At 50.8% G+C, this 24578-nt stretch overlaps 8 protein-coding genes across 8 annotated transcripts; 6 read left to right on the top strand and 2 right to left on the bottom strand.

Annotated features, from left to right (window-relative positions):
* Positions 1 to 2677: 2677 nt before the first annotated feature.
* EPUS_03115 (uncharacterized protein) lies at positions 2678 to 3563 on the top strand (the record flags this gene model as incomplete). The annotated part of the gene is made up of 2 exons (XM_007802865.1): positions 2678 to 3228; positions 3302 to 3563. 2 exons carry the CDS (start codon positions 2678 to 2680, stop codon positions 3561 to 3563), a joined length of 813 nt encoding a protein of 270 aa, XP_007801056.1.
* A 763-nt stretch (positions 3564 to 4326) lies between these two features.
* Positions 4327 to 4818, bottom strand: EPUS_03114 (uncharacterized protein; the record flags this gene model as incomplete). Its single annotated transcript, XM_007802864.1, has 1 exon — positions 4327 to 4818. The coding sequence occupies one exon, from the start codon at positions 4816 to 4818 to the stop codon at positions 4327 to 4329; it is 492 nt and encodes a 163-aa protein (XP_007801055.1).
* Positions 4819 to 8345: 3527 nt separating this feature from the next.
* Positions 8346 to 8834, bottom strand: EPUS_03113 (uncharacterized protein; the record flags this gene model as incomplete). The annotated part of the gene is made up of 2 exons (XM_007802863.1): positions 8346 to 8635; positions 8720 to 8834. The coding sequence occupies 2 exons, from the start codon at positions 8832 to 8834 to the stop codon at positions 8346 to 8348; spliced, it is 405 nt and encodes a 134-aa protein (XP_007801054.1).
* A 1665-nt stretch (positions 8835 to 10499) lies between these two features.
* Positions 10500 to 11099, top strand: EPUS_03112 (uncharacterized protein; the record flags this gene model as incomplete). The annotated part of the gene is made up of 2 exons (XM_007802862.1): positions 10500 to 10554; positions 10651 to 11099. 2 exons carry the CDS (start codon positions 10500 to 10502, stop codon positions 11097 to 11099), a joined length of 504 nt encoding a protein of 167 aa, XP_007801053.1.
* Positions 11100 to 12269: 1170 nt separating this feature from the next.
* EPUS_03111 (uncharacterized protein) lies at positions 12270 to 12995 on the top strand (the record flags this gene model as incomplete). Its single annotated transcript, XM_007802861.1, has 1 exon — positions 12270 to 12995. One exon carries the CDS (start codon positions 12270 to 12272, stop codon positions 12993 to 12995), a length of 726 nt encoding a protein of 241 aa, XP_007801052.1.
* Positions 12996 to 15423: 2428 nt separating this feature from the next.
* EPUS_03110 (uncharacterized protein) lies at positions 15424 to 16100 on the top strand (the record flags this gene model as incomplete). The annotated part of the gene is made up of 2 exons (XM_007802860.1): positions 15424 to 15460; positions 15514 to 16100. 2 exons carry the CDS (start codon positions 15424 to 15426, stop codon positions 16098 to 16100), a joined length of 624 nt encoding a protein of 207 aa, XP_007801051.1.
* Positions 16101 to 17887: 1787 nt separating this feature from the next.
* On the top strand, positions 17888 to 19108 carry EPUS_03109 (uncharacterized protein; the record flags this gene model as incomplete). The annotated part of the gene is made up of 5 exons (XM_007802859.1): positions 17888 to 17984; positions 18071 to 18502; positions 18551 to 18602; positions 18709 to 18730; positions 18779 to 19108. The coding sequence occupies 5 exons, from the start codon at positions 17888 to 17890 to the stop codon at positions 19106 to 19108; spliced, it is 933 nt and encodes a 310-aa protein (XP_007801050.1).
* Positions 19109 to 20547: 1439 nt separating this feature from the next.
* On the top strand, positions 20548 to 23050 carry EPUS_03108 (uncharacterized protein; the record flags this gene model as incomplete). Its single annotated transcript, XM_007802858.1, has 2 exons — positions 20548 to 21214; positions 21261 to 23050. The coding sequence occupies 2 exons, from the start codon at positions 20548 to 20550 to the stop codon at positions 23048 to 23050; spliced, it is 2457 nt and encodes an 818-aa protein (XP_007801049.1).
* Positions 23051 to 24578: the final 1528 nt, after the last annotated feature.

Below are 24578 nucleotides of genomic sequence, written 5' to 3'. Positions count from 1 at the left end.
ATTTATTCAAAACTTCTCGGCCGCACCAAGTAGAGTGTTGCGCAGCTGGTATTATTGCTTTAATAGTGACCCTGCGTCACAGTGAAATTTGGTCCTGGAGAGACATAAGGCCAATAGGTGCTCATACAGCTTGGCATGAACACTCCGAACTCTGAAAAGACTACCTCAAAGCCATCTCACTCGGTGTTTACCGTCTCCCCTATTTGCTCGCTTGCTGTGCAGCTGTTTGTAGTCTACCCTGGGGATGGTGGAAAGGTGGACGATCTGTTCTCATATGTTGACGTCTATACAGAAATTGATCAGGTGGGACCGAGAAAGATGATGATAGAATGTTGTGACTATTAGAGGTGGTCATACGCTTTTCATGTTGGTTTTCAAGGGAGAGAAGGGATTTTCACAGGATCAGTTAGTTGCCTTATTGACATTTCATTCACACACGTTTGGTCTGCATTGAGCCACTCCTGGTGTAACCCAGACTTGTCATACGGAAAACGTGCACATTGCTGCGCTCAGGAAAACATGTCCCTCTATTGTATCATATCATGCGCTGGTGGGATCTTTGACATTTTCAAATCATGCCGAGACTTATCCTTCCCTTTTGGCCATGACTTACTAAGTTCATCCAGACCACTTTTCATGGTGTGCATTTTTATTTAACCGTCTAAGCTAGCTTCAAACCATATCACGGCCTGGTGCCTTGCTCAAAATCCTTCGCGTCTCAATAGATTGCTCGGAAAACCTTAATGTGTCTTCCACATCCACTTTGACCCAGGCGCAGCCAACGGCCCCCATGCCTAGTACGGTGCATTGCGAAAGTGTTGCGAATCCTTGGCGGATGTGCGAAGTTCAAGTTGCCTGGCTCCCTGCGCCCTCAAACAGAAACAGCTGATAGGGGCTTAATAAATAGACAAGTTATTTAGATGTTTTCTATGTCAAAGTATTACTGAGCTTCACCTGGTTCTTCTGATACAGATAAATAATACTGCAGATTCTAATTAACAAAGTTGATTCTTTTACATAGTAAATCCTACTTTCTTTGATAGGAACTTGAACTCCGCACATCCGCCAAGGATTCGCAACACTTTCGCAATGCACCGTACTAGGCATGGGGGCCGTTGGCTGCGCCTGGGTCAAGGACTTTTGTCATAAATTGTTCACCTGTACATCTGAAGCAGGGTCCACGGGAAACGGTGGAACGGCGGTCTGATGGGCGATTCGTATGCATACACTGTATGCCGGATGCAACCTGAACCTCACGATGGCTGTGAGGCGGAATCTACTCGAGGGCGTGTTGGCTGTCGACAGCATTGACAGCAGGATGTTTCGGAAGATTTTGCAACGGACGTCCAATCACGATAGCGGCTGACACTCGTGATGGTACTGTTTAAGAGACTAATCAAGGCAGGCAACCCGCTCGTATTTGGGGGCAACCAGCTTCCATATACTGCTGACTCCGCCAAATCTACAGTCATCTCACTCGATAACAAGCCTTAGACGGAGTTGGGGAATGCTATCCTGACTAAGTCTTCCATCAGAAACCAACAATGACTACTCCAGATCCATCTGGATGCAGCATATGGCTTAAGATGTGGAAGATAAGTACTTTGACTTCTGGGCAATGAATGCTTCCTTTCGTGTCGGGATACTCACTCAGGCAAAATCTCAGTCTCAGCTTGTACCTCCCATGAATGAATTTCATTCCCCTGGTCTAACATAAGAGCGTAGGGTTGGCTCACAGGGTAATAGTAGAACCATCTCACTCCCTACATACCACGACTTGAGTCTCTCGCAGTGGAGTCAAATGGGGTCACAGCGGTCACAGCAGTTACAGCAACACACATTGAAGGCCCCCAAAAGTGTGTTGATGTGGTGATAGTCTCGCATTCCCAAGAACAACAGCCCAATGACTCCAGCACGCACACCGCTCCAGACTCATCACTCTACACATTGCACGAAGGAAGACACTATGCAGACTGAAAGTCTGAGTAATGCGACGTACGACCGACTGCCACATGGACCGAGCATCTAACGAACGGCGCCAAATCAGACGTAGCGGCACAAATACCCAAGAGTTAGGAAATGGCGAAGAAGCGGTCCCACCCTCGCATGTCGAAGACCACCAGCCCAATGGCAGCAGAATAGACCATACAGCCCCACGAACGGCAGGCCCGGTGAAGGGTGAGAAAGCAAGCACCGCCATGCAAGTCGAAGAATGGACAAATGGTACAGAGCCAGTTACAACTTTGCAAGGTGAAAATCTCAAGAATGGCACGGACGTAGTCACGGCCACAGAGAATGGAAACCTGAAACGGAGAGCTAAAAGACGGGGGGAGAATAATCACAGCCTCCCAAACGGAAGACCTAACAGTCCTCACTCAAATCATCTTCAGTTCCGTCGAAACCTACCAGAACCGTCTGGAAGCCAAGCTGATGGCTGTGGTCCATGGACCGGTAGAATGGGGGCTGCATCAGAACATGGCATTCGTCGATGCGGCCTGCGTCGGGATCGCGCTCGAGCTCAACGTGTACGAGCACATCGCTTAAGGAGAGGAACCTACCTCGCTAGACGAACTGGTCGAACGAACCGGCGCATCGAGAGATATCATCGAGCGGGTACTGCGCGTGTGCACGCAGCGCCTCTGGGGCGAAGAAGTAGCCCCTGGCCAATACCGTCACAATGCCGTGTCGGCGGGATGACTCGCTCCCCCAATCGCGGCACTGGTGCACTATTGCTGCGACGACGGACTGCGGGCAGCAGGCCCCTCCCTCGAAACGCTCTGCGACAATGGATTTCAAACCATCGATAACCCGGCAGATTCGGCGTTCAGCCGCGCCTTCAACACCAAGCTGGGCATGTTCGATTACTACAGCAGCGTTGATCAGAAGCGCGGGGAACGCTTCGCACTGGGGATGGCGGGGAGCGAGATGGTCAAGATGCCTGACGGAGGATATCTACCCCTTTGAAGAAGAACTGCCCTCCGATGCGCTGATTGTGGATGTCGGTGGCGGGTTGGGCCAGGTCAGCACCCGGATTGCGGAAAAGATTCCCCGGTTGAGGTTTCTGGTGCAGGACCAGGCTGGTGTCGTTGAGGTTACCCGGAGCAGCGGGTTACCGGACGAGGTAGAGGGGAGGGTAAGCTTTATTGCGCATGACTTTTTCGAGGTGCAGCCGGTCAAATACGCCGATGTGTATCTGTTCCGCTTTATTTTGCACGACCATCCGGATAGGTAAAAGCAAACGTGGCCCCCTCCCTCCCTTCCTCCCGTCTTTGGCTTTCCGTCCACTGACATTAGCATCTAGCGCATACATCCGCATGCGCCGCCACATCATCTCTGCCATGCACCCCACCAGATCACGCATCCTCATCGACGACGCCGTGATCCCCGACCTGCTCGGCTCGGAAAGCATCCGCATGTTCAGCATGCTCGATATCCACATGGCGATGAGACTGAATGCGAAGGAGCGCACGCGGAAGCAGCGGGAAGAGCTCTGTCGAGCGACGGATGAAAGGTTGGTGGTGGATAAGATTTGGGAGGAGAGAGATGGGAGGGGGGGCCCGTAGGGGGGCACTGGCATTGAGTTGAGGCTCCGGAAGTAAAACCGGGGGGAGGGAGTTAAATGCCAAGGTAGTCAGTCAGCATATACGTTCTTGAAATGATCTTACCAATCCGGAACGGAGAAAAAATAATGAAGGTTGGTCCCGGTGTATTACGTGTCCCAGGCACAATTCTTTGTATTTCTAAATGGATTTAAGTGGCTCGGTGAGGGAATAAGTCCCCTTTCCCCCCCTCTTCCCCCATGATGCTTTATTTGGGGTTTTCTCACACCAAAACGGCTATCTCATTTTCATAGAATTCAATAATGGGTAAACCCCCAAGCGAGCCATCGTACGTGATTTGGCCCCTTCCAGCCATTCGACCTGCACGTCACATCACCGCTCCGCCCCCCTCCGTCTATCAGCGACGCTAATTCGAAAAAGTTCATATGTCAGGAGAGAACGATAGCAGGTGGCTGGAGAGCGAGCGAGAGCGAGAGAGAGAGCAAAGGTGGCATAGAGGGAATCGGTTTCCGTTGATGAGCTTGCCAAATTGAGATTAGGTGGAGTCCGTAAGAGGAAGGGGCGGCAAGTTTGTTTGGTTTTCGTGGGAAAATCTTTGCTTAAGGGGAAGGGAGAACGAGGTTGTTATGTGACTGGTGGATTAGAAGGTGTTGCACGGAAGAGATTCTCGAAGCGGTGCCAGCCTGAACTAGGCCTGCGGGACGTGGGAAGCAGATGATTCAGAGCATCACGCCCTTGGATTTCTTTTCTTTGACGGTGGTGATAGTCATTCGAGCGTGAATTGAACCCTGGAAGCAAGCGAGAAGCCATACCACACCGTGGCGATCATGGCGATCATATTCAGATGGATCGCCATGGCGTGGCTCGTCGAGAAGGTGCGTTTCAGGAGTCTCATGGCGTCCGAGACGACGGTGTCGGTCTGCTGCTGTTCGGGCAGTTCGCGGTCCTGAGCCGGAACGTCGGGTCTCGCTTTGCGTGCTCCGTCTCGGGTTTCTTGGTGTGTGCGCTCAACCATCAGCTTCAACGTCCTCGGCCCGTACACACCGGCGTTCAGGGCCGCCATCAGCACGTTCAGCGCCAAGGGCATATACTCGCTCCAGTGACCCTGGCGGACGAGCGAGAGGAGGCTCTGGGGCGGATATGTCGCCGCGGTCAGCAGGACGAGGCCGAGTTGGAGGGAGAAGTAGACGGGGAAGACATGTTTGTTGAGGTTGGTGAACTGAGGGCGTGGCAGATAGCGGAAGCAGAGTTTGGTCATGATGAAGCTCTGCAGAAGGGTGGGGGAAACGTGGTTAGCGTGCGAATGGACATGTCTTCCAGCCTTGAAAGTACCTGATACAGCTCGGTTCCGAGCAGTGTGCCCCATGAGATGAGGTGATAGGGTGCCAAAGAGAGGATCGTTTGTGAGAGAGGCGCCATGATTTCAGACTCAGTGATTTGATGCCAAGGTAGAGCGATCCTCCGTGAGGGCAGATTTTTGATCAAGCCTTTCGGTTACAGTAGGTGTCTATGTGAGTATGGCAAGGCTCAAGGTATGCAAAAAGAGGCTGCAAAGGCCTGTTCCAACCCGTAAATGGCTGCCTGAGTGGGTCCCAAAAACACGAGACCTAGTTGGATGCAGGTCCAATCACTAGTTAAGCATCAACGGGCCTCGATCAATCGATTGCATTAGGCAGAGACTCGCAGGGGCTGAGGTCTGAAGCTGACGGAGTAGGCCCATGCAGGACGACTTGATACTCCGGGTAGCGGATGTTGATGTGCAGCCGAAGCGGTTGATTACCGGTTCAGGCTAGCGTGTAGTCAGCTGAAGTCAGCATTAGGCATCTTCCAACGACCCCAGTAACCACTTTGCCTCAGTTCCTTTCAGACGTGCTTGTGGCTAAGCTGCTTACTAATTCAGTATGCGCCACGTCTGAGGCCCAAGCATTAGGGTTCTATAGAAGAAGTAAGAAGAAAGAGTAAATTTTTTTTGTTCTTCTTGCTAAGACTACAGCAAAATCTTCCGCTAAAGCATACTTCAAATCATTTAAAGTTGCGGCAGCGCTATTCTGTAGACTTGTGAAATCAGAAGTAAAGAAGGTGTCCGATTTTCTAGTTACGAGTAGCTACAACAATATAGAAAGAGTGTCATGTGACATGGCTTGGCCAGTTATGCCAAGCCAGTCACGTGCTAGCGCCCAGCCCTCTAGCTTGAATATCACAGACTCGAGACTCCGACCTCTTCCATCCAATGCCCAGAAGCCTGCACTGCAATTTTAGCGTAGATGCTACAAGACGACACGCTTTGACATGTTTGTGGATTACTACGGTATCAGGCGGAGTTTTTATAACCCCTTAATCATAATTTCTTACCAAACGTCCTCTTTACAAACACTTCCTTGTCAGCACCCCTGTCGCTATTCAGCACGCTCACTCTGCTCATCCTGCAAATCTTGCTTATCCTGCGAATATCCTATGAATTCTACGCGTTCTTGTTAGGATCCCAGGGGAGTGCAAGGGCAATAGAACAGTAGGGGTTCAATGGATTGACTTATTGAGCGCGAAGAACTAGAATCTATGTACTCCGTACAAAAAGAAGGATATCTAGTAGAGGATCCTCCTAAGTCCTTTAATGCGCAGAACAACGAAGAAGATGCGTAATCCAACCAGAGTCCTCTTGGCTCTCATACTGTGTGCAGGGTACGCGCTTGGCATGCTTGGGGCACATAACAGAAAGGCGCTAAGAAATGCGATCAGTTTCTACTCAACAGGGTCATCCTACGCGTTAATAGGCTACTATTGACTTCAGCACGTCGGAATAGCTCGCAGCCTTGCGTATAGAGTCAAGTAGACCTACATCAACGTTATTTAAGGCCTGCTAAATAGAATGCTCCTTGTCCGAGTCCATTTAGAGCTATGGGTGGAGCTATAGCTGTTTGAATTTAGTAGTATGTCTAATCTCCTGGCATTTAGCATGCCTCGAGACTCGAATTGTTCGGACGAACCCAGGATTGTGTCGTTTTTGTTGATCGTAGGTTATGAGCCCATGCTCCTCTGATCAACGAATATCTTGCTACCGTTGAGTTTCTTCTTTTCTTGCGGGGAACAGACCGCACCCCGTTGCTTCTTGATTGTCTGCAGTATACTATCATCTTTACATGGCCTTTCAAGCGGTCCAGTCGCCGGACGCCCGAGTACATGTACCTTGAAAAGGTTGCTCTTCACGAATCTGGACAGAGGCAGCAGTGTCTGAAGGACCAGGACTTTCGATTTGCCTAGATACAGATGGAGCACTCCAAAGAAGAATAAAGCTGCGTGAGATACTCTTGTAATGCCTCCAAAGCCAATGTCGGTCGTGCCGTCCAACATGTGTCGATCTGTATGATGGGAAACGTTTGAAGTCGAGGCCTTTTTGTCCCCGTGCGGCATTGTCAGCTGGAAGCTTGCCAACACAAAGTCTCTTGTAACCAATCTTCCAAGAGGAACGCTCCGTACTAATTCTCGTGATGCGTAGATATATGTAGAAGCCGATGCCCAGCAGGCTCAAGTTCGAAAAGACATACGCAACTCGCAGTCTTGACAGAATGGTGGCGTCCTGCATCGGAATAATACGAGTGATTGCGATTGGTAGTGCCATGATGCCCGCAGCGTAACTTCAGACTATCACCAACGTATGAGGTATTGTGGGAATATATCGAACAGATTCCGCTCAAGGTCCAACTCAAAGATGATGTTGGCCCATCTTGGGTTTGATTTCGACTGCACTCTAAACGATAATTCGGAGAAGAACAGTAAGTTAAAAATGGATGCACTCTTAAGAATAATTCGTACAGAAGAGAACAATTGAGCATTGGGCCCAGACGGTAAAATTGCATCTATCAGATGCGATGACTAATCACTTGCTCCATGATCTTCTAGCCGTTGTGTAATATCTTGGTCAAAGAGCTTCAGCGGTTAGACGTGTGCCTCTGGTCAGGTCACATACAGCCTCAATTGAAATGGTGCGATAGACGATGCAGCCGGGCTGTTTCTACATGGGTACTAGGGTAGACGAAATGCTTGTAAGGCGTCAACCTCTTGTGACGAGATAATGTGGTGGGAGCCTCCTTAGGGGCATCGATGCTTTTGATCACGCCCTATGATATGAATTAGCCTCAAGAAGTCAAATACCTTGGATGCAGGATCATACGGCCTTCCGATGGGAGGCTGTAAGTGTACCAACTGATTACTGTCTGCAGAGAAACTCAGGTGACCAGGAAAAAGCTATGACACTTGTTACAGCAAGAGCTTCACATATTAGCACCCATGTCGGAGATCCGGGGCAACAATGATTTGCAGAGAACAGAAGGTCCATGCTCAGTATCCAGCCAATCAATACGTCAAAATGCTTCTGCATTCAAAATTTAGGCGCAAACTGTAACTCCCTTCAACGTATGATGTCAGCTTCAGTCTAAACCCTTGAGTGTGCAGTGGGCAGATTATAATGAACGTACTTTCTGAACTGAAAAGCACCAGCCGTCATCATGCCACTCGCCACGACCTTGGGGAGACCGGGCGGGAAGATGGCCCTCTCCTTTGGATTGAGACTTCTTAAAAGGTATACCGCACACCAAAAGTGTCCGTATATCTTGACAGCAGCCAATCGGCGGGCTCCCTGCTGTTTCTCCAACTTCTGGATTTCATCGATAGGTACTCGATGCCCAAGGCTATTTGACAGCTCTTCCTCTTTATCATACTCGTGATTGACAAGATCATGAAGCTCACGGAAGCCGTTTGCGATTTGCTCTTTTGGCAATTGCTCCAAGCTTACAGGCTTTTCCTTGGATGGAGCAGAAGCTTAAGCTCCTGAATCTTGGGTTTCAGCGCCTTATGCGCGGCGATTTGCTGGCCAAAGCGACTGTTATACTTGGCAAACGTAGGGAACCAGATTGTGTCAGTAGCGTCTAGCTGGTCTTCTAGCACAAACATCGTGTAATTGACATAAGTACCGAATGCGCCTATATTGCTTGCGTTCACTTGTTGGGCATTTTCGAAGCATGCTAGGAGATTTCGACGGACGACATTATGTATGATGAACAGACCCAGACTGGCGGAAACTGTACATGCAGCATAGAACCGTCAGCAAGAGTTGACTAGAACATAAGGACAAGCCTCTCCAAAAATGTCCAAAGCGTGCTTACCATGATGGTCCTTCAGGTCAAGCGATTGTGCACTCAGATCATCCTTGTGAAGGTTGAGCAGGTCCGCTTCCGTGGGTTGGCCATTGTTGCTTAAAGCCTCGCTTGTGGGAGCCATCATTGAGCTGCTTCACGTCTGAATCGACAGCTCAAGTCCGTTGAAGAGCTAGATTTGAGAAGTGTGAGTAGGTCCTTACTGAAAGCCATATCTGCGGGATTCATCGTAATGCGGCTGACCAGGTGCCGTGCGTTGCGCAAGCGGCTCCAAACCCTTGGCCACTTTGCAGTGGTTGATGACTCAACTCCACGTGATGGACTCCGGATGACAGTTGTCAGCTTCCCTACTAAGGTTAATAAGCAAATAATGAATCGACATGGGGTTTTCGTTATCCCGAAGTCCTACATGAAGGCGCGTGTGCCGTTCGGTGTCAACATCATCCAAGGGTTGTCCTTTACATGTAGTCGTTTCTGCATGCTGTCGCGTCAGAATACTAGCAGGTCGGTACAAAAAGAGACAACACTAAGACCGATGCTCAGTGCCGTGGAAGTCAGTGAGGGAACATCAACTAAGTGTGGTTCGAAACCCATTGGCGCTGTCCTTTTGGCGGAGTGGTTGATGTATCCCTTTTCTGTGGAAAGGCGTATTTTAGTGTGAAGCCGACCACACAGGCAGTAAAATACGTTTTTCAGGGGTTTGATCCATTTAGGGGACTCGTTAACTTCGTACTACCGGGAAGGCCCGAATAATGTTAGGTCAGTGCTAGTTTTTAGCCTACAAATTCGCGATTACTTCAGCCTCCTGGTAGTGTCACCAGGGGGTGCAGGAATTCATTTCACCACACTAAGGAGCCAACCTGCAGCACCAGGGGGTGCAGGAATTCATTTCACCACAATTTCTGCCTAGGCTCTAAATTGTGCAGTAGGACCCCACATTTTAGTGGTTATAGGCACAACCTGGGGCCTCTCCAAAAAATAGTGGTGAAATGAACTCCTGCACCCCCTGGTGGTGTGAGAAAGGCTGATTAGTCGGCTTTGCTTTGCAACTGTGGTTGAAAAGTTATAATCTGCGCACTATAACTCATTTTCTGCAAACTTGTGCATGGAATCCTGTAGGATCAGTCCCACCAAGGAATGGCATTATTCAGCCCGCTCTTTGCTGCTGTTGAAGGTGATCACGAGTCACGATCGACATCACAGGGAAGGGTTGGCCACCGTGACGTTAAAGGACTCCCAGAAGGCAGATCTTGTGCCACACGATCTATGATTGGTCCGGCTTTCTAGGCATACGAGAAGAGCTAGTATCAGTGAGCGTATATCAAAGACTTTTGATGCACACCCCCATAATATAGTTACGAAGCGGCACAGGATGCGTTGACACGGGAAACAGCCGGTACCTGATCACGATATGCGCAATGTTACGTCGCATCGTGATTGAATATGGGGCCCACGAACATCTTTTGCGTATCCCCAACAGGAAGCAGGTACAGATGATGCTGGTACAACACTCCTGTTGGTTTTGGCCCGTTACTTCCCGTATGATTCTGGTATCAGATGTTGTTACTACTGATGTACCAATCACACTCTCATGCCTTCGGTGGCGTCTTTTGCGGGCTCGCGTGAATTCAGCTTAGCCTGGACCAAGGGACCAACAACCACAGCTGCACAGCGTCTCCGTCTCGGCCCATCAGTATTAACATAAAATGCCGTTGACGTGGTGATCACTGAGGGAACAAACGTCCTCTTTATAGCAACCCTAGGGTGGGCCAGTTGCCCCCTGAGTAACATGGCGCAGTCGACGATCCAAGACGATGAAGACTGGACGAAGGTTCAGGAATCGAGTACGCAACGTAGGCTATAGAATCGCATTTCTCAGAGGAAACACAAGCAGACAGTGACCGTCCTTCGTTTCGCCACATGGATACTGACGGCAGCAGGACAGAAGATACGTAAAAGGCTTGAGCAGCTTGGAGCTGCTGTTGCGGCAGGATCTCTGGGACTTCCGAAGAATGTGAAGCAAGGGTTGACGCCGACATCAAATTCTCTTGAGTCCGAGAGTCAGACCACAGAAGTCTGTGAAGCGGCAAACGATGGCATGATGCTGGATCAGCCTCTGGGCAACCAGATCGATGATGCTTTCAACATGTTCCTGTCTTCTGACTCAGTGTCAGACCTGGCAGAGTCTACAGTGGCGGAGCACTGCAGCCATGAGTATCAACTCCTCGTATCTTGTGGCCCGCAAAGGATTCAAGACAGCATCAGTTTGAAGCTACATGCCGGCAACGCCAGACGAAGATTCTTCGATTTCACGTTCGTCTCACCCGCCTCTACCGAGCACCAGGGTTCCGACCTCCGTTTCGATCATGGCCATCCTCAGATTGCCTAGTATCAAGTGTAACCTCCAGCCGAGCATATCTTACTTGGGCCCCAACAAAAGGCCAAAGATGACAACCAGCACCGCCGCCACCAGAGGAGCCAGCAACTAGGCCGACCGCTGGAGCACCAACCTCCTGTCTCAAGTCAGCACGAACTGTCATCTTCGGCCGCAGACACGGGGCTCTACCATTTGTGGCGACCGAGACACAGCTAAGGAACTTCGATGTCCCAATGGACATCTCACTTCACAAAAACTAAGCAGGCCTACGCGTCCACAAAACAATCGTGCTTCGTCCACTCTCGACCAAGGGTTACCCGCAAGCTTCGCTTTAAGAGGACCTTTTTCCAGTGCTGCCTCAATCAATTTAGCGCCGCAAGGACGACGAATTGCGACACGGTTATCGTCATCTTCGTCAGCGGCAGCGGACCAGAGACCACAGCTTGGCTCACATGGCAACTCGGAGAAGCCTTGAAACCTAAAATCTACTGAGCCCAACAAGTCCCGTATTAGTAGCGTCGTTTGAGCAGCAACATTTTCCAAATGACCTTTTCCAAATGACCTTTTAGACAATGAAGGTTAAGTATCCTCCCACAGCCGGTGTGACAAGTGGATCTAGGCTGATCCACAGTTCGTAGCACCAGTTCATGCAGCACCAAGTACCAACAACCATGAGCGCGATTGACATGCCGGTATGAAGGAGCCAGCCCTGCCGAAGGTAGGAGTACCCTGGACGGTTTTGTCCGTATTGTGCGTGTCAGAAGGGAACTGTGCGTGGCTCCGGGTCACCGGGACGCGTACAATCCGTGTGCCGGTGGACGTATCGTTAGCTGCTAATAGTAAATCATTAGTACTGTTTGCTGGGTTACATAACACAGTTCACCGCTGTGGTGGCTGGGATGTCTGTGGTAGTAATGCATCACGGTGCGGCCGCCTTGCCACAATTTCAGTATCTCGGATACCGGCAAATTCTGTACTACGTATTCGAATAAACTTACTAAGCAAGCGACAAAGATGAGCAGATTTGAGCATATTATGGATTGGTCCCTCCATAAAATCATGATGGTCTGCCCCACATTGGGAAGAATGATTGTTTAAAGATCTTTTCTTCCTCCATCGAATGATCTGGTGCAAGAAACCAAAAAAACAATCCTACCCTCTCCCTCACGTGACTCAGCCAAGATGTCCTCTAACAGTACGAGCAACAACAGACCCATCTACCGCGTCGCGGTCCTCCTCTTCCCCAACGCCGACATCCTCGACTACGCCGGCCCCATCGAGGCCCTCTCCCACGCAACCTGGAACCGCGACCGCGCCGCCCCGGAGCCCATCTTCGAAATCCACACCACGGGCCGCGCAACCGACGTGCCCATCCCCACCGGCGACGCCGCCCCGCTCAAGATCCAGCCCAGCATCCTGATCGAGGAACTGCTCGACACGTTGCCGAGCTACCACATCTTGGTCGTCCCGGGCGGGCCGCCCGCCGTGGTGCAGAAGGTGGCCGATCAGGCGGATGGGCTGGAGTTGCGGGTGGTGAGGGAGTTTGCCGAGTTGGCTCCGCCCCAGGACGGTACCGGGCTGGAGCGTGTCTTGATGTCGGTGTGTACAGGGGCGTTCCTGCTGGGTAAGGTGGGCGTGCTGGCTGGGTTGACGGTGACGACGCATCATATGTTTTTGGACGTGTTGGACGAGGTCTGCAACAAGGACAACACTGGCAAGAAGACGGAGGTGGTTGGTGGTCGCAGATTCGTCGATGCGGGTTTGGCCAGGGATGGGCTGAGGATCGTGACGGCGGGCGGGGTCAGCTCCGGCTTGGATGCTGCATTGCATGTGGTCGAGTTGGTCAGCGATGGCGATAAGGCGGATTATTGTGCCAAGGTCATGGAGTATGAGCGGAGGAAGGTTTGAGGAGGTTACTCGATGAATTACCCTGTTCGGATGTTGCCGTGTTTGGGGATACGAAGGGAAGTTACATAACGCTATGAAGACTAGAGGCCTATGTGACATTTGGTGGGACCAGGGATGGGTCTATGAAAAACGACGAGACGAAAGCCTCGGTTATACAGTTGCTGACATATCGGTAGACACTTTAGAACAATTGCTCAAGCGCGTGGTGATTGTAAAAGGGTACCTGTTGAGTCGTGATAGAGCATATGGATTGTCATGTGCCATGGTCTCCAAGAACTGGTGGTCTCGTCGGACTTTCCCTACGTTATGCAAGCCTCAAATGTGAAAATAGTAGCGTAGATACTGGCTATCCGCCTCTCTGGCATCAAAGGGCGAGTAAGTACCACTGACTCAGAAATCCGCGCAGTCAAGATGTTCTACATGACCATCTCCTAACGATTTCGGGCATCAATCCGTTATAATGCTCTGAGAATTGTATTCTTTGGCGTCTCAGTGGTCGTGTGACGCTTATACAATTACCGCCGGTGTACGACAGATAGGTGGATAGCTGTTCCTCTTCTTTACACCCTGTCGATAGAAACATTCTAACTAGCGCTTTTAGCAGATTTATGAGGAGGGTGTAATCGGGGTTCTTGACGGCCCGCTGACATTACTATCGTCAGAGATCCCCATCCCTACCCCTTGCTAAGGTGGGGCCACCCAAACTAATGTGACGGCATCGCCTCGGGCCTTCCACATTCATGGGTGTAAAGGGTCAAGAAGGATGCCACGCACCAGATCCGCAAAGGCACATGAGACACTAAGCCACGATAAGTCCCCCTTTCCATCCCTTCCGAGGCATCTTGAGTGAAAGGTTGCCTTCCTTCATCCGGCAGGAACGCGCATCCGCCGAAGACGGGTGCGACGTCCTTCACCGGCAAGTTCTCCATAAACCGTTCCGCGTCAATGAAAGGAGCCGTTTCAAATTTGCCTACTTCTTGGAGGCATTGTCCGACCTTGTACTTTTACTGCCGGTAACTGTCTCTCACCGGCCTCCTTCAAGTTTAGTGCTCTTACCGCACCCCAAGAATTCAAGATGTGCACGATAGTCATTGTCCATAGCTTTCATGCTGACCTTCCCACACGTCATCTCAGTACATGGCGGCTCATAATCGAAGACAAGGTGCTTGACTGCAGCGGCCACACCTTGGTCCACGATGTTCTTGCCCCAATCAGACTCACTGGGCATTGGATCTCCACGGAATCTTTGAAGGTTTAATGGTCAGCCTCGACGAAGTTGCTAATGAAGAACGGTTTTGGATTGACGATAGCTTACCACGTCATCCGAGTTCAAATTCATATATGTGCCCCAAGCTCTGTCAAAATCCTTTCCCATCTGGCATCGATCGCAGCCATCCGCTTTGATAATTTGCATTCCAAGGATTTCAACGGTTTGTTGGCGCAGTTTTGCGGGTATCTGCATGCACCGAATACGCGTTTTTTTGCTGACAGAAAGTGTGCAATGGTGCCTCCCTGGTTTCATGCTGAAGATGGTGACCATGTTGTGGAGGAGATATGATTCGCTATTCGACGAGCTCTGCTGCCATTGTCAGCAGCACACGTTCTTGTGCCAGCGACTTGATGAGCACACGGGGCGATTCGTGAACAGGCCAACGCAAACGGCGCTGACCATAAAACCCGTAGAGGGTCAGAGGCTGAAGCCCAATGGCCTCGATGTAGCGACTTGTCTAAAATGTGCACCTCCTAGCTAGACTTTGGCTAGGACATCTACGAAGAGACAAGCGTTTTCATGATTTGCCCAGCAGAGAAACTGTCAGGGAAGGATCGAGTACGAAGATTGACAAGGAAGACATTTGGAATGGGGTTTGAAATCGTAAGTTACCTGTAATCATGACCATTTATAATCGAACCAGGGCGTCCTGATCAGGTTTCCCTGCAGCCGAGTCCGCGTTATTCACCTTATGTAGTAAGAAAGCTTGGGTTTCTGTAGGGTGCAGTACCAGACACGTTTTATTCTCTTCATTCTTTGGATAGATACCACAGGCATTTCGTGCTCACCTTATTCCTGCTGCTGCTGGAGGCGGAAGAGCTTGGAAACCAATCCGGATCTTGCCGCAACCACATCTTTTGATGCTGCTGCACTACTAGCTCATGAGGCATTATCTATGAGAGCAGGCACTTCTAGATTACTGAAGTCACAGAATTCAACGAAGAAGAATAGTTTATATGAGAATCTTAGTATAGTGTAGATGAAAGAACCTTGTAAATGGGGTTTGGAATACTTAATGTCTGCATAGTAGTAACACTTGGCAGTAGGCATTGCGCTCTCGGCATGTTCCGTCTAGTACTTGGTACACAGCAGATTGTTGACGATTAATGATTCGGTTACTTGACCATTACTCGATCTGTGACTTCAAAATCAAGTACTATGCCACTGATTGAAGAGTCGCACGACTCGCTTCCATGTAAGCATCATGCGAATTGATGGATATGAAACCCTTCGATTAATCTCTTCTAGATATTGATAATGATGTCTCAGAGAAAGAGCGCACCCGAATCAGTCGATTAATAGCAGCAGAGTTACCTCCGGACGCACGGAGCACACTTCATCCCTCTATACCTCCCGAACCGAATTTCAATGCTTCCGAATTGATTCAACAGGAGCTCCAAAGGAAGGCCGTTGGGCAACCGATTACAGGCGGCGTTGATCTTTCTCGCTATGAGGAACCAGAAGGTCCTTCTGATGACAACAATACCGAAGCTTGGAAGCGGTCGTTGCAAAAGGCGTACACCTCGAGCATTTACCTTTCAGGACGAATATCGAATCTATCATTACTGGAAGAGTTGGGTAAAAATGCTTGGTTAATTGGAAACTCCCAACTGGAAAATATCCTAGCTCAACTCGAGAAAGAGCTGGAGGGGCTCAAGGCTGCTACGGAAAATGTCAACAAGTCTAGAAAAGCAGCTCAAGAAGGTTCTAGAGGTGAAATGACGGGTCTGGAGGAGACTTGGAGGCGTAGTATTGGAAGAATTCTTGAGGCAGAGGTGGCCGTGGAGGAATTAAGAAAACAGATACTGGACGAGAGGCGACAACAAGCTGGCTGATCAGCTGCGGCTCGAGCAGGTACAAAACTACAGACTTACAGCCTCAATAATACCTCTTTGGTCCGCTTTCATCAATTTCATCCTTGTTTCAAGGTCACGAAGCTACCGATGCAATAGCGGCAGACATCTGACAACATTCACTGAGTCAAACCAGGGCATTGGTAGAAGATCAATTGGTTGCTGACGCGAGTCGATTTCTTCATCTTGGAAGGACCCTCCTCAATCAGAAGCCAATTGAAGATGAAAGCTATGTATTGCCTGTATCGGCGGCTGCGTGGGTATGCTTCCCTCATTGATCGAGCGGAGGCTCACTGGAAGCAATCGAGATCAGGATGGAAACGAATGGTGCCACGGGGGGATTGCCTGCCAATCACCCAAGTGATCCGGCCTGGTGCACGGCCTTGGTCGGACAAGAATGATTACAAAACTTAATGCACCGGATATTGCATATGCACGAGTATCCGTTCGTCTTCTTATGTGTTACAACAGTGAAGTCCTATTCGAGACCTTTCTGGGCAAGTTCTTCTCGGGATATAGCGTTGGTTTCCAGCACAGCTTGAACCCCATGGAGACGAGGATGGCTATGGTATCTTTTACAACGTCCGTCCCCTTTACACTAGCATTGGTCAACGTGCAAGACGCCTCTTACATCGTCCACAGCAATCCATAGGCACTCTCGTCCTGGTCGCTGTGGAAACTTCGTCTGGGTTTATGAGTTAAGCTAGTGGCCTTTGAAAGATGTACACACGTATGGCCGTCATACCATATTGTTCATTGATGGAGAAGCAATATGATTCGACTATGTTAGGAACCATATCAACATAACCTCCCGTTTCTGACGTTCTGACGTTCTGACGTTCTGACGTGACTACTTGATTCACTGATGTTAGCGGCTCTTCTGGCTAATGCAGAGTGATTTCTATATTTCGCCATTGGCTGTTGCTGTATGTGTGCACATTTTCACCTACCCTGCTTATTTCGCAGCTGATTCCCGTCTTTCCCATGTCTAACCCTCTGCATCCCCCAATCTTTGTGTCACAATGTGGGCCAAGGGAAAGATTCTAGCCTATATTTGGCCTTCTACGACCTGACCCGCAGCATTGTTCAAGCTGCGGTAGAGGGAGAGGAGGAGTACTCTCACGCATGTACGTGGAGAAAGGCTGCTCGGTCCTCAATGTGGTCGGAGCAAGAACATCTGGAAAAGACGCAGGCACAGAATGTTAACTCCCCAAGCGGTCGTCTGATGATGCAGGGCTCTGTGCTCTTTAAATGTCCTGGCGCTCGTTGCTCTCTCTCCTTCGTTTTCATTATTGTTCCTCAGTCTGAAAACCTGCGATCTCCAAAATGAAGAAAGTCGATATTATCATTGTGGGGGGTTGGCAGTGCTGGCTGCGTTCCTGCAGGACGTCTTGCCAACTTAGATCACAGCCTTCAGGTGCTTCTGATCGAGGCAGGCGAGGATAATCTGAACAATCCATGGAGGGAGGGAGATGCTTCTTATGTCCTGCGGCATTGCTTAACAAAACAGGGTCTACCAGCCGGAGATCTACCCTAAGAACATGAAGTGATTCCAGCCCAATCTCTCCTTCATGATGGGAAGCTGACATGTCAGACTTGACTCAAAAACAGCGACCTTCTACTATTCTCGGCCATATGAGTGGTTTGATGCCCTACGTGCCGTCGTACCATGTGCGCACATCCTTGGTGGTGGTAGCTCAATCAATCTTATGGCACGTTACCTACAACAAGGGTAACTTCATTCGCTGACCTCGCCAAGATGTACACCCATGCATCGGCTTCAGATTATGATGATTTTCAGGCCAAAATACGACAACTTGCACCTGAAATGCAACACGAAGGTTGACAAAGTCGTCATTGAAGATGGTATTGCGGTGGGTGTTCAGACAGTGCCTACCAAGCCATTACATCCTCGACAGAATAAACCGACCATCTACAAAGCTCGGAAATAGTCATCGTCTGCGGCGGTACTCTGAGCTCCCCACTAATCCTGCAACGGTCTGGGATTGGCGACCCGGAGAAGCTTCGCAAGGTTGGAGTGAAGCCGTTGGTGGATCTCCCAGGTGTTGGCCTAAATTGTCAAGACCATTATTTGACCCTCTCCCTGTTCCGTGCCAAGCCCAACACTGAGTCGTTTGGCGATTTCCTCCGTGGCGACCCAGAGGTGCAAAAGAAGGTCTATGATGAATGGAATATCAATGGTACTAGAACTTTGGGCCCGAGCGGGATTGAAGCTGGAGTCAAGGCGCGTCCTACCGAGGAAGAGTTGAAAGAGATGGAGAAATGGCCGACCCCTGAATTTGGGAGCGGATGGAAGAGCTATTTCAAGGATAAACCGGACAAGCCAGTCATGCACTATTCAGTCATATCGGGATGGTTTGGAGGTGCGTGTCATACTTGGACTGCTGTGTGCGACCATGCTGACGAAACAGACCATATGCTCGTGCCCCCTGGGAAGTTCTTCAACATGTTCCACTTCTTGGAGTAAATTGTCAACTTTGTCCATATTTGACATTCATACTAACAATTCAACACTTGGTATAATTTCTCCCAAGGGCCCACCCACATAAAATCGCCTGACCCTTACGAGGCCCCTGAATTTGATGCGGCACGTACAGCGTCGTCTTTAACTGGCTCTAAATGTTCGTTAACACGTCCAGGGCTTCATGAATGACAAGCGAGATATGGCTCCGATGGTATGGGTCTACATCAAGTCACGAGGGACGGCACGAAGAATGGATAAGTATGCCGGTGAAGTCACTAGCATGCACCCGCTCATTGTCTTTGACTCTGCAGTTCGTGCCAAAGACATGAATCTTGCTACGACAAATGCTTGCGCTGGCCCAAACCATCTCTCTTCAGGTATTCAGCTGGGTTCTTGGGATAAATCTTCTTCCATTTCCTGCGGAACGCTACGAAGGGTGCTGGCTAGCAATAGCTATGCCTGTCGAGTCTGCAAAGCCACCCGAGCCGAGCACGTTGAACAGTAACGCGAAGGAGACACGCGAAGAGCTAGAGTATAGCAGAGAAGATATCGCTCATGTTAAGATGTGGACCAAGAAACATGTAGAAACGACATGGCATTCTCTAGGTACCTGCAGCATGCCACCAAAAGAAGGAACAGCATTGGCAAGCATGGTGTTCTCGACGAGCGTCTCAATTTTGATGGGGTCAAGAATCTCAAAGTAGCAGATCTTTCCATCTATCCAGAGAACGTTGGTTGCAACACCTTCAGCGTAAGTTTTATCTGCCGCCATTGAAGGACTCTCGGTTTTTTTAGCTACGAGCCAGACTGCTCTGTTGATTGGTGAGAAGGTGTTCGTGTTGGCTGCAGAAGCATGGGCTGCTCCGGAGACGCACTGAAAATGGAGGTTCCCAACTATCATGCGGAAACATTGGCTTGAACCGGCTTTAACGCTCGAGCCTCTTGTTGCCTTATTATGCCCTGGGCTGGTAGGCAGCACGCTACTTGCCAAGCAGTTTCTACTCTTTGAAGCGAACTTCCGCTACGCTGTATTTATCCGAGCCACGTGCCGTACTAAAGGCAACTGCGTCAGAATGCAATTTGTCAGTCGTCAGTCGTCAGTCGTCGTTGTCGTCCTGACTGGACTTAAGATGGGTGACCCTCATTATCTACCCATGCATCGAGTGGTGGTTTATACAAATCCTACTTTCTACATGTGAATCTCAGCACCTCATCTACCATGACTGGGCAACTTTACCGTATATCTCTTCATGGGAAATGTTCCTTAAGCGAGCAGAACCGGCAAGTTCCAAGCTACTCCTCGAACATGGCGCTGGTGGCTTTGCCAATGCTCCAATAACCGTTGGCTGTCCTACGTCACACAAGGACTAGAAATTGCCGGCTCCCTGTCAGTCTTAAAGGCACTGGCCAACAACAATTGGCTCGAGGTTTCTACTATGTACGTCGAACGGAGAAATGTACAGTTTAGGGAAACCTTGCCACGACGCCGGTCTCTACCAACTTGGACCTTGACCGTGAATGCGATGAGTGAATCCCGTCCGGAAAGCGTGGCGCCGGTTGCAAACCCCACTTTTCCACTGGACGAAGTTTGCGTGCTGCTGGTTTCGAACCGCCTTTTGTGGCCTGGTGCCCCTGCTTAAATCGTGCAACTTACATCATAACAGGTCTTGTCTTGCACAGACGGGACTGAGCAATCTTCCACTTTTGTGGCTCAGGGAGATTTGCTAGGTCCTTACGAAGAGTGATCGACTTATCTCGTCGCCGCTCAAGTCTGTCTTCTTCAGCTCCTGGTCACCATCTCAGCAATTACTCTGTTGCACGCTCTGGCCGCATTGGATCTGTTTTTACGAACTAATGACTTTCATTTCTTGAACTCTTCCAAGCTAATCGCCTTGCTATCTTGCGTGCGGCACATATATCTCTCAACTCCAGAATCGACCCGTCATGGCTTCCATCGATCTCAATCCTGATCAAGACTCGTCTGATCTTAGCAGCTTTCGCTTGCCGCCACCCGAATCTCTTTCACAAAGCCCTCGACATCAATCCTCCAATGTAGACGCTTCTGAAACCAATTCTTCATCTCGTCGCATTCGAAATCGATACAAGTCGGCCTTCACGGAGACTGGACTCGATGGATCAGCAGAAACAACAACTTCCAACTTGGAGCACCTTATAGCCACGAGGCCAGGCTCGCGTGTCAGGTGGCGGAGTCAGGTCGACATACGTGAAGCTGAGCAGCAGGAAGAAGGAGACATGAAACCAGAAATACGGTGCACGATCCCCACCACCACATGGCATCACTACAGGTCATCGGCAGCAGTGCTCTCACGTCTATCCCTTTTGGCTGTTGTGCTTGCTATCATGATACCTGTACTCCATATGTCCCCATTGTTTTACGCTGGTACGACTAGCATCGGCGCAGAAGCTGGCCCTATTGCTCCTAACCCGGCACGGTATCTTGAGCGTGCGCCTACACAATTATTACCACGACAAGATAATCCTGCAGACGCCTGTCTCCGTTGGTCACACCAGTCAGCAGTGGTTAATGGGACACTATATCTATATGGCGGTCGGGCGAAAAGGGACTCCAATCAGGACAGTAACACGTGGAGTGAGTTGACACCAAGTCATACGGGTGCGTTGGCTAATCGTCTCAGACAACAACTTTCTCGCGGTAGATCTTAAAACAGGCTGGCAGATATCTTCACCTACCATGGAAAGTCTGCCTCAACCTTCCGGCCCACCTCCAACCTCCAATGGTTTCCTATGGAATTCCGAAGACACGCTGTATCTCTATGGCGGCGAATTTTCTGATAATCCGGAAGCATCTCCCGTTCCATACAGTCTGTGGTCCTATGACATCGCATCATCGACATGGGAAGAACATCCCGATCCAAGAACCGTTGACGGTGTTCCGGTGGAGCGCTCCGCCGAAGGATCGGGTGTCAACATCCCTCACCTAGGCCGTGGCTTGTATTTCGGAGGTCATGTCGATCACTTCACCACACCTGGCTGGGACATCAGTGTCTTCCGGGTATATCTTCGATCTCTCCTCGAGTTTACCTTTCCAGGCTACTCCAACCCTGCCGTGAACGACGGCCGACCTGCTGGCGAGGATGGCATTTGGCGCAATCTCACTGACGATGGAGTGCAAGATTCTGCCGGGTTTACAGAACGTGCTGATGGTGTTCTTGTTTACGTGCCTGGCTACAGTGAGCAAGGCATCCTGCTCGGTCTTGCCGGGGGCACGAACACATCGTATACGCAGATGAATGTCATCGATGTCTATGATATCGCTGAGCAAAAATGGTACAAACAGGCAACCACCGGCTCCATCCCTGAATATCGAGTCAATCCGTGCGCAGCTGCCGTGAGTGCGGCAGATGGAAGTAGCGTTCAGGTTCATCTTTTTGCCGGGCAGAAACTTCTTCCGTATGGGAGTCAGGAACAATACGATGACATGTGGATATTAAGCATCCCCAGTTTTACCTGGATTCAGGTCGATCAGAGGGACCAACCGGTTCCGCCCGGTCGATCAGGTCACACCTGCACTATGTGGAACAGTCAGATGGTCGTCGTGGGTGGTTACGTGGGAACCGATCTTTCCTGCGATTCTCCTGGTGTATATGTCTTCAATACCTCGAGTTTGAAGTGGAACACGAACTATGCGGCACTGAAAGGTGGCAACGAACTGAACCAGCAAATATCTCAAGAACAGGATCCCAGTGCTCTGCACGGCAGCTACGGATACACCGTTCCCCAAGCAGTCCAAGAAGTTATCGGAGGCAACGCAATGGGATCTGCCACCGTTACTGCGCCTGCCCAAACCGTCACCGCCGGACCTTTTGCGACAGGAAGGCCAATCATCTACACCGTCACCCAAGGTGATGGCAGCGTGGCTACAGAGACTGTCACACCAGGCGCCGGACCCAATGGAAGCGGCGGTTCCGGACGCGGCGGACCCAACATCGCCGCCATCGTCGCTGGAGTAGTGGCAGGCCTCTTCGCCCTCCTAGCTGGCTACCTCGGATTCTGCGCCTGGGTCTACCGTCGCCAACTCGCCCTCTACAAGCGTCACGTCGCCATGTCGCAACGCCAATCGCTCGGCATCGCCGCACCCGCCGTCCTTGGCTTAGGACCCGGAAAGGGGAATGATTCCCCGCTCGGCAAGTCCAGCCTAGACGCCACCAGTGCCACCAGCAGCAGCAATGCTCGAAGCGGTGCAGGTGCAGGTGCAGGGAGAGGGGTTGGAGGGTATCATGCCGTGCCCACGACGACGAATACGTTTGCGGGCGGCTTGGACAGGGTGAGCACGAACTCGGTCAACGGTGGCGGGTTGAACACGGCGAGGAGCAGTACGGACGATCTGATGGATGGGCAGGAACCAACCTTCTTGGGCGTCTTGTTGAGTCCGAGGAGGAGTCTGAAGGTCATCAATCGTGATTGATCCGACCACCGCATATTGGTGGCCATGATGAAAACTTTTGAATCGGGGAAGGCGGGGCATGTGTATGGTGTAGGGAGTACTGACGGACGACTTCGATTGCTCTTGAAAGTATTGTACAGATTTTGAACAGAGAAAATTCGCTCATCAACGTTGGTTTACTTTGCTCTGACGATGTGTTGATTGGTTAGGGCTGTCTGACTCGCAATCCCTATCTGCGGTTCCACGTTACCCGTTGCTTGCATCTCTCAACTCTTTTCCCATTTCCCATTTCCCACTTTATTCGTTTAGTGTATCCGAAACCCGTACACAGCAACGACCGTGAGCGAGCCTCCGCCCCGGTCCGGAAGTACGGTTCCGATCTCCCTCACCAGGAGCGCCTGGATCGTCGCAACCCTAAGATAAAGATAAAAGACAAGACAAGACATGACAAGACGCAAAGCCCGACACGACAAGGGCACATATACAGACACAGAATAACGGACAGCCTCGACGACGATCAGGACCCGGCAATTCTGACTCCTCTGGTTACATACTCCTTTCCTCGCCCTTCTCTTCCCACTTCCCGCTTCCCTCTCCTTCACTTTATTTCTTGTTCTTGTTCTTATTCCTGTTCTTATTCACATTCATATCCCTACCCCCAATTTGGGAAGTGGTGTTCACCTTCTTCTTCTTCTCCACCCGCCCCGCTACCACTACGCCCTTCTTCTCCTTCCCCGTTCCCTTGCCCTTGCCCTTGTCCTTGCCGCCACCCTTCCTCGAAGCCCTCTTTGCCTTCTCAGCCGCAACCGCAGCAGCAGCAGCAGCAGCAGCAACGTCTTCCGCCTCACCCTCATCCCGTCTCTGCGCCTGTAGACGCGCACTCCGTCTCACTCCCGCAGGAGGAGCAGAGACGACAGGAGGAAGAGGAGGAGGAGAGGAGGGGGGAGGAACGAGCACCGCTATACCCGGAACTGGAGCTGGAGCGGGAGCAGCAGGAGGATGGGGACGACGAGCGGGCACCCTTCTCTTCTCCTTCTCCTTCTTCTTCTTCTTCGTCTCCACCTCCTTTCCCTTACGCACAGGAGGAAGAGGAAGGGGAGGGGAAGGACCAGCCCTCCTAGCCCTCTTGATGCGCCTCTCTGCCGGCGCCGGCGCAGCCGCAGGCGCGGTCTGAGCGACGACGCCTTCGTCCTGCTGCTTGGTGTCCTCGATCTTCCTCTTCTCGTCCCGGGAGAGGAGGCGGGCGGATCTCCTTGGCGCTTCTGCCGGCCTGGGAGCGGGAGGAGGAGGAGAAGGAGGAGGGGAAGAAAGCGGAGATGACGAGATGGACGCTAGGATTGCGGTGATGGAAGCAGTGGTAGCGGCAGCGGCGGCGGTGAGAGGGGAAGTTGAACCGGGGAGAGGGGATCCCTGTTGCTGGTATTGTTGGTGCTGTTGCTGCTCCTGCTCCTCCTCTTGTCCCGGTCCCGGTCCCAGTCCAATACCCTCCGATGTCCCTACCTCGAACTGCGAGGAGTGGATCGAAGGAAACTCATTGCTAATAGCGGCG

This window comes from Endocarpon pusillum, assembly GCF_000464535.1.
Source record: "Endocarpon pusillum Z07020 unplaced genomic scaffold scaffold1818, whole genome shotgun sequence".
In the NCBI taxonomy this organism is placed as follows: Eukaryota; Fungi; Ascomycota; class Eurotiomycetes; order Verrucariales; family Verrucariaceae; genus Endocarpon; species Endocarpon pusillum.
Note: the sequence above shows the minus strand (reverse complement) of the source record. Positions and strands in the feature narration are given on the sequence as shown.